Genomic DNA, 8,085 nt, shown 5'->3' on the forward strand with positions numbered 1-8,085 from the left:
TTGCCTGCATCCAACAGTAAATTAGATTCTAATGCATGTCTTTGTTACCGTGTTGAACAAGTCAAATAATTCATCCCGAAAACATCTCTCGGTGGCAGGCGCAAGGCAGGTCCAAAAGAGAGCGTGAGGCTGCTAATAGACAAGAAAATGAATTAAACATGTTTTCTTTTTATAACCTCAGGGACAAAAATAAGCTTTTAAGAATAAACTGGCAAGGCAGAGCTTGGTGTGACCTTGCTTTTCGCTTTCATTTTGTTCCATTTGTCAGACTCGTCCTCGCTCGATTCTCCAATTCAGCTTATTTGAAAAGAAAACACAGCTCAAATTGGGTGCACCATTTCCTTTCCCGTAAATAATAAGCAGTAAAGTGTTGACCTGAACTGTAATAAAGACCAACGCAAGGGTTAGGACTTTTCTTTCTGATGTGATGCATTGTCCTCTCCCGCCTCAGAAAGCTTGTAGCGTCCATCTGCTTTAGAAACCAGTTTGATTGCATTAGGTTTCAGCTGTGGCTTAAACTCATTCAAACATTTCGAGTGAATTTTAGTCTTTCTGACAGCGAGCAATAGCAAATGCATCTAGTCACCAACAAGAAAAATCTGCTTTAAGTCATGCATTCACAGAGCAGAACGCATGGAGCAGAACTTCATGTTGATTTGTGCTGCCTACTAACTGATTTCCAATTACTTGCAACAGTCATGACTTGCCAAGAGCTCAAAAACCCTAAATCCCTCACCTCAATCGTTCAGGACTCATGAGCGTGAGAAAAACATATTTGAGGAAGCGGGCTCCAACAAACACTGTGTAATCTGTTTCCTCTTATGGTCTTGGTATGCAGTGCACAATTTCAGCAGTGGAAGCATTGTGCATGCACTACACTGCACAGCATAATATGTTCCACCACAGTTCATCCTCTTTGTTAGGTCTTCTCTTTGTGTTTGTGTTAGTATGCGTATGTGTGTGTGTGTGTGTGTGTGTGTGTGTGTGTGTGTGTGTGTGTGTGTGTGTGTGCATGTGTGTGACCTTGCCCCAGGCCCCTGGTCCCCTCATGTCTCCCTAGTGAGGTCGAATAAGTGAGCAGAATTGGCCCAGAACTGCTGCCCTGCTTTTCTGTGTCTGCTCAGGAGGCAGTGGCTCCAGCCACTCATGCATTATTGAACTGCACTGTGACAACAGTCGGTACACCTGAATGCCTTAAAGAAAATTAGGCGACCTGGACAGCCAATCAAAAAATGAAAAAAAAAAAAAAAAAAAAACAAGACCAATATAAGGACAAGGGGCAGCAGAACTCTCTGGAGTTCATGCAGTGCGGAAAGTGCATGCGTCTTTGTGAACAGGTGTATTTCGAATGAATCATTATTTAAATAGGCCGATTTAGCACTTGAACAGATTGGAGACCAGGGGTCGCATTGTACCTCGCCGCACAGTTAGGGAAGAATTGAAACTTTTGGCTAGCTGTTACCTTGAATTCACATCTGAGAGCACTGTAGAGGCGATTGTTATAGTCAGGAAGTACTTTTTATCACATCTAAATGGTGTAAAACACATACCTCATGGGTAAATATTAAATAATAAAAATAATTTGCAGATGCTTTTGACATTCTCAATTCATCAATCTGCATTATTTTAGACATCCCTTACGAAAAAGAAGTATATTTAAGTGTGCTATACTTCTTTTAAACTAAAAATAGAACAGTATGCTTTTAGTTTACTTTTTATTTATTTCTCAGAAATGGGCTTTATATACTCTTCAGAAATATACTTAAAATTACATTTAAGTATACCTGACATACTTACAAAAAGTCTAAATATATTTGAGCTATACTTGTGCTCCTAGAATCCGTGTTTTCATTATTATACAGTAGAGGGTGCTAGTATACATCTTCTGTACAGAATTAAAAAAAAACACAAGTAAAGAAAAAAAAAAAAAGAAACAAAAGATACTAACACTGAATCTAATTCATAGTATTTTTTCAGCTTTTTGTTCAAAATGTTTCTTTTTTTTTTTTATTAAACTTACCCACATTAAAGTGTTTAAAAAAAGAATGCATGAAGCTAGAACAAAATGTTTTTGTTTACAAGCAGATACCCTGTTCTTTCTTTGGATGTTTTGTATGTTCAGATATTCATATAACAAAATATATACAAATCAAAACCTAAACAGGGACATAGTAGTATACTTAAAGTATGATGTAAAGTTCATTTAAAGAAAACTTATGAGTATACTTGCAGTATAAACTACTAAACTAGTAGTTTACTGAGACTATACTTCAAAGTTTACAAAGTATTTAATTAGTCAACTATCAGTATACCTATAAGTTCACTTTTAGTGTAATTGCAGTACTAACTACAAACATCAAGGTAAACTAGCTGTGTACTCAAAGTTTGCTACTGTTATACCTAAAGTATACTTAAAAGTATACTTTTATATACTAGAAAGTGGGCCAATTTATAACAAATTAACACTTCCCAGGCAAAATGTAGAAAAAAGTTGAAAGTTGTGAAAGTTGTTCTGTAAGGGTTTTAAATATTTTATCTTTTCCCAGGCAAAATGTAGAAAAAAGTTGAAAGTTGTGAAAGTTGCTCTGCAAGGGTTTTGTATTATATTATAATGTAGTAAAGTATAGTATACTATAGTATAAAGAGGTTTTGTTGAAATTGCAATAAAGACAGAATTTTGTTAACATGAATAACTAAAATAGAATTTATTATTTATTTATTTATTTATTTATTTATCTGCATTATGTGCCATTGTTTTTAGCCATAAATCAGTATTTCTGGCACATTTAAAAATAAATTATAAATGAAAATACTTTTTTTTAACATTCCTTATTGTTAGACCATGTATAATTTATTCAGTACTGATAATTTACATAGTTCCTGGCTGTGTCCAAATCCATGTTTTCCATGGCTGTTAGGATGCTACCTTCAAACACAGCTGCCTATGTAGAGAGTACAGGCAGCGAGGCAGCTCACTAGCTGAAACAGTGCCTTTGTGTATATTACAGATTTGTTCTACAAACTTTTTGATCTCCAATTCCTTGTTCTTGAACCTTGTTAGATACAATGACAATGCAAAGGCTAACCTTGTTAAATCCTTGTGCAACTGAAGTGTGGCTTTCAACAAATCTATTTCTCTGTCCATAGATCCGTAATGCAGCGTCTGGTTTGTGCATTGACTCTAAACATGGCTCCACGAGCACCGAGCTGCGTCTGGACACCTGCCTGAAAGAGGGCGCAGAGCGAACATGGGCACACGAGCAGGTATAAGGCTCCTGATGATAGCATGACATGAAGCTCATTCTGTGATACTCTCCTTGAAATTGAGAGAATCGCTGTTCCCTGTGGTTAGATTTTCACATTTGGCTGGAGAGAGGACATCAGGCCTGGGGATCCCCTGCACACCAGAAAATTCTGCTTCGATGCTATAAGTCAGAATAGCCCCATCACCCTGTATGACTGCCATGGCATGAAAGGCAACCAGCACTGGAGCTACAGGAAGGTAATGTAGTCACAAATGTGAACATAGCTACTCACTCATTAAAATAACACCAATGCATGAGAATTATTGTACGTAGTGACTAAAAAAATATCAGAACTATCTTTAGTTTTAACTTCTTTCAAGTAGCTTCTTCAAAACTTGCCTTTTCATAGATTACAGGTCTGGGGTCAAGGTTTTTTTAGTCAGTTTGACCCTGTAAGCCCCTGCTGATAGATGTAGTAACATGTTCCCGGTTGATGTGTTCTCTGATCAAATGACATCTTTTTCAAGCAACATGAATTGCAAAAATATAATTAAAGTATATCAATAACAAAAACGCTTTATCATTTCTTGAGAAAATGTGACTATATATGCAGGCATAAGACTTTAGGTTTATAGAAATATTTTTTTGAGAGAGAATGTGTGTGTGTGTGTGTGTGTGTGTGTGTGTGTGTGTGTGTGTGTGTGTGTATATATATATATATATACACACACACATACATAAAAGCAAAATTGTTTGTGTATTTAAAAAAAGATTATATATCAGCCATTAGATGAATGCATAATTATGTCTTGAGATGAATATACATACCAATACTGTTTTTTCAAAAAGGTTTTATAACTTTAAGAATATGTATAAATGTATATGCCCTTTAAATATAAATAATTTTACATCTTTTAAGAAAAAGTAGTAGGCACAGTATTTGTCTGTAAGAACAATAAATAAAGACAAGTGACGGAATGCAAAAGCTTTTGACGTTATGGAGCTAAAATCCATTACAGTCTACATGAGTAATGTTTTACACCCAGGTGTTACGTTTTCATATAGCTTCATACATTTTCATATACCATCTCTAAGGAAAAGCCGCACCTGTCTTCCTCCATATTCCCTCTCCACATCTTCTTTAGGAGGTCAATAAAGTAAATCTAAAGCAACAGAGCAGCATACACCTTGTTACAGAAGCCCCTGTGGACTAACGCCTGGCGCTCTGGGCACATCACTAACGACAGAGCCTAATACAGAAGCTCAGTTTTTCTAGCCCTCTAGCGAGGTAGAACGAGCCTAAACTGAGATATTTTCTCTCACATAAGAGATTTAAGGTGCCAAGCAAAGAAATCACTGTCATTGCAGGATAGGTCAATGATGGCGCTATAGACAGAGGAAATATACAGTTGAAAGGAAGAGGTGGTACCTGGCAGTTAAGCTGCCTGAGGCGCAGAGAACAGTAAATCAACCCAGGGGAGAGCGGCACAGAACTGGAGCCGAAAGCCCGAAGGCATGTCCCTCCTCTGCTCAACCTGATCACTCCCTCAGGGACACATCCTCTATTTTTTCACCGACTCTGTTTGGCATACTCAGTAGTTTCTAGCACAAAAATATACATGCCCTGTGTGCTGTGGAGAACACTTTCAAGTGGAAAGTTTCTTTGTTGTCTTCTACTTTTTGATAGGAGATTGATGTTGAAGTGCTCCCTCAATCTTTCACTTCTATTTACCTTTCACCTTCCTCTACCTCCCACCCCTCTCATCCATCATTTATCAAATTCTCACATTTCACCTCCAAACTCAAGCCATGAAATGAAGTCCGCTTTTCTGATTAGCAGATTCCGTGTTTGGTTCTTCAGTTCCACCCCTGTAATCTGACTGAAGGCTAGTGGGAGATAAAGCAGGATTAGACCTCCAGCAGAGTCACGGTGATTGTGTTTCTTGTTTATTTATTTTTATTTCTCTCTCTTTCTCCATCCCATCTTCTTTTTGCTCCAGGATAAGTCTTTGTACCACCTGGTGAGCAACGGTTGCATGGACTGTAGCCCTGGCGATAAGCGGATTTTCATGAACAAGTGCGACCCCGAGTCTGAAACACAACTGTGGATCTTCCAGAAAGTCAACACTACCGTTCTGGACAAATTAAACAGCGGCGCCAGCTCATAGGACCTGGGGTTGTGGTCAAGCCAATCAGCTAGCTTCCACACATACACACACCTCCCACAATCCTTAACGTGGGCCTGGATGTTCTTACTGTCTGGCTCTGGGTTCCTCTCAAGGTTCTGCAGCAGACTGAGCAAGAGCAGGCTCTTGAAAGAGGGGACTAGAAACACAGAGACACGAGGCTGGTGGAAACGCATTCCACAATGAGCACCTTGCTGGTCGAGGAGAATACAGACAGCCTGGACTCTCTAGTAGGGGTCTAACTTGGGCCCCCAGTTGCTCCCTATACATTAAAAAACAAGGTCCGAAGACTGAAGATTGCATGGGGGATATGTACAAAACCAGAAAGTTTGCTCTCAGATTTTTTTTCTTTTTCTTTTTTTTTTCTTTCCGTAACGCTATTTATTTTTCTCTGGGATTGTTTTGACTGTATATTTATTTGTATTTATTTGGTGCCTTTCCAGATTTAAGTTATGTGTGTTGACTCAGTTTTATCATCTCTTGTACCTGTTAGAGTCAAACTTGGGGCGAGGTGTTGGGTTGACCTAATTAAATGAGATCTTTTACTTTTTCAATGGAATCTACTTGTTACAGAGTTTCTCGTCTATAAATAAAGCAGAAAATGAGTGGATGTGTGTCTCTTGCCTGTGTGGTCTGTCTTTGTCATGCTGATAGATGATCTCAAAAGTGGTGCTTTGGCTCCCTCTGGTGTTGAGACATTTTTGTGTTCGGTATCACTCTTCCTTTTAAAACTATAGTTTATTTTTTCACCTTTCAGTTCACTGAATGTCGCGTCACTCCTACAGTTTTGGTATCCCACTACTTGATAACAAAATCTGGTCTGGATATAGCTTTTGTTACCTGCTTTTTTGACTTAAATGTTAATTATAAATGTCCTTCCTGCAAGATAGAAACAAACCCGATTCCAAAAAAAAGTTGGGACACTGTACAAATTGAGTAAAAAAGGAATGGAATAATTTACAAATCTCATAAACTTTATATTTTATTCACAATAGAATATAGATAACATATCAAATGTTGAAAGTGTGAGACATTTTGATTGGTGTTTGCCAAATATTGGCTCATTTTGGATTTCATGAGAGCTACACAGTAAAAAAGTTTGGGGACAGGTAGCAATAAGAGGCCGGAAAAGTTAAATGTACATTTTCCCTTAAAATTAATACATTTTTATCGGTTTAAACATTTGATATGTCATCTATGTTGTATTCTGAATAAAATATTGAAAACATAAACAACAACATAAATAACTAAAACCATTAAAACATAAATATTTATTTGAAATAAAATAAGTGTTAAACCAAATAATAATATAAATGTCCTTCCTGCAAGATAGAAATGTGTCATTTCCTTCATAATGAATAAAGGACAGTTTATAATAGGTTTTGTTGCTTTTATGGTGTTTGGCAGCCTGTCTTACCCACTCAGTATGAATACAGACAAAATAGGTCTAGCAAATCATTTTTAAATATTGAATTTGTATATTTCCATAACATCAATAATCAGCAAATATGTACAAGTAATTATTTAGTACCACAGTAGTTCTATCTTTTTGGTGTGGTTTGCTGTAAGGTGCTTTAGATTATGTGGGGCCATAGCTGTTGCAAGTGCTATACCTCGACTATTAATTCAGTTTATGGTTCAGAACAATTGCATGTGAATATCAAATAGCCTACCCAAGTCATTCTTGTGATTTTTTTTTTTTCTTCTTCTTTAATTAAACATACCATCACATGTTTTGATCTTTGTTGGGATAAAACCACAACGGCATATGCCTAATTAAGACAAGAGCCAGCTACATAATGAGTGAGATTTTAAATGAAAGGTTGCTGCGTTTATGTAGTTGTGGGGAGTTGTCCACTAAATTTGTAGATATTTAAAACTTTTTGTGCTGCGTTTATGTAGTTGTGGGGACTGTTTTATTTATTTATTTCTGCTGACTGACAGAGGACGTAAGTGGAAAAAGTACCGCAAATATACAGTAAGTTATCTCTAGCGGGACAACATTTCTGTAAATCTGAGGTGTGTATGTTTCCATTCTTGAACACTAGGAGGAGCTTATCTCCTACAAATGTGTTCTTATCTTAATGCAAACGGTTCATCACTGATACAGTTAAGCTTAACGTTACAAGCTGAGTGAATTTCACAGTGTCTGTTCTTTGTGGGATTTTAGCTCTTCTCTTTATTTTGTATTTCAATTAATTTTTTTACAATAAAGATAGGGGCTCGTGAGTTGTCGTGGCCGAGTGGTTAAGGCGATGGACTAGAAATCCATTGGGGTCTCCCCGCGCAGGTTCGAATCCTGCCGACAACGTTTCCTTTACTCGCCGCCGACTGTGTGCACTTTGGGTTTATTGCAGTGCACTACTCCGAGTATGGGTTGCCATACTTCGCTAAACACGTGGTGTACATGGACGTCGAGCTTCCAGTCAAGAACTCTAGATAAATTATTTTGTTTTAACATAAAAATGTTTGTATGTGTGTATTTATCTTATGGTTTACCATGTCATGAACTTATACACAATCATGTTGTTCAAAAGAATCTCTCACACTTGTCAATACTATAAACTTCCACTGATTTTACATGAAACAACTATACAGAGGCCTACATAAATTATACTACAATGACTACAGATTAATGAAACCAAAATGAAATT

The 8,085-nt window shown here is 37.1% G+C and overlaps 1 protein-coding gene and 1 non-coding gene across 3 annotated transcripts in view; both read left to right on the top strand.

Annotated features, from left to right (window-relative positions):
- The window catches only part of LOC109108374 (polypeptide N-acetylgalactosaminyltransferase-like 6), a 224,313-nt gene extending 218,272 nt beyond the window's left edge, over positions 1-6,041 (top strand). For both annotated transcript variants that reach the window (XM_042716527.1, XM_042716526.1), the window contains exons 11-13: positions 3,148-3,264; positions 3,353-3,502; positions 5,246-6,041. In XM_042716527.1, coding sequence (XP_042572461.1) covers positions 3,148-3,264; positions 3,353-3,502; positions 5,246-5,413 — 435 coding nt within the window. In that variant the 3' untranslated portion in view covers positions 5,414-6,041. The remainder of the gene's footprint in view (positions 1-3,147; positions 3,265-3,352; positions 3,503-5,245) is intronic.
- Positions 6,042-7,660: 1,619 nt separating this feature from the next.
- Positions 7,661-7,742, top strand: trnas-aga. Its single transcript has one exon. It is a non-coding gene; the product is annotated as a tRNA-Ser (tRNA).
- Positions 7,743-8,085: the final 343 nt, after the last annotated feature.

The sequence above is a fragment of the Cyprinus carpio genome, chromosome B1, assembly GCF_018340385.1.
Source record: "Cyprinus carpio isolate SPL01 chromosome B1, ASM1834038v1, whole genome shotgun sequence".
Classification (NCBI taxonomy): Eukaryota; Metazoa; Chordata; class Actinopteri; order Cypriniformes; family Cyprinidae; genus Cyprinus; species Cyprinus carpio.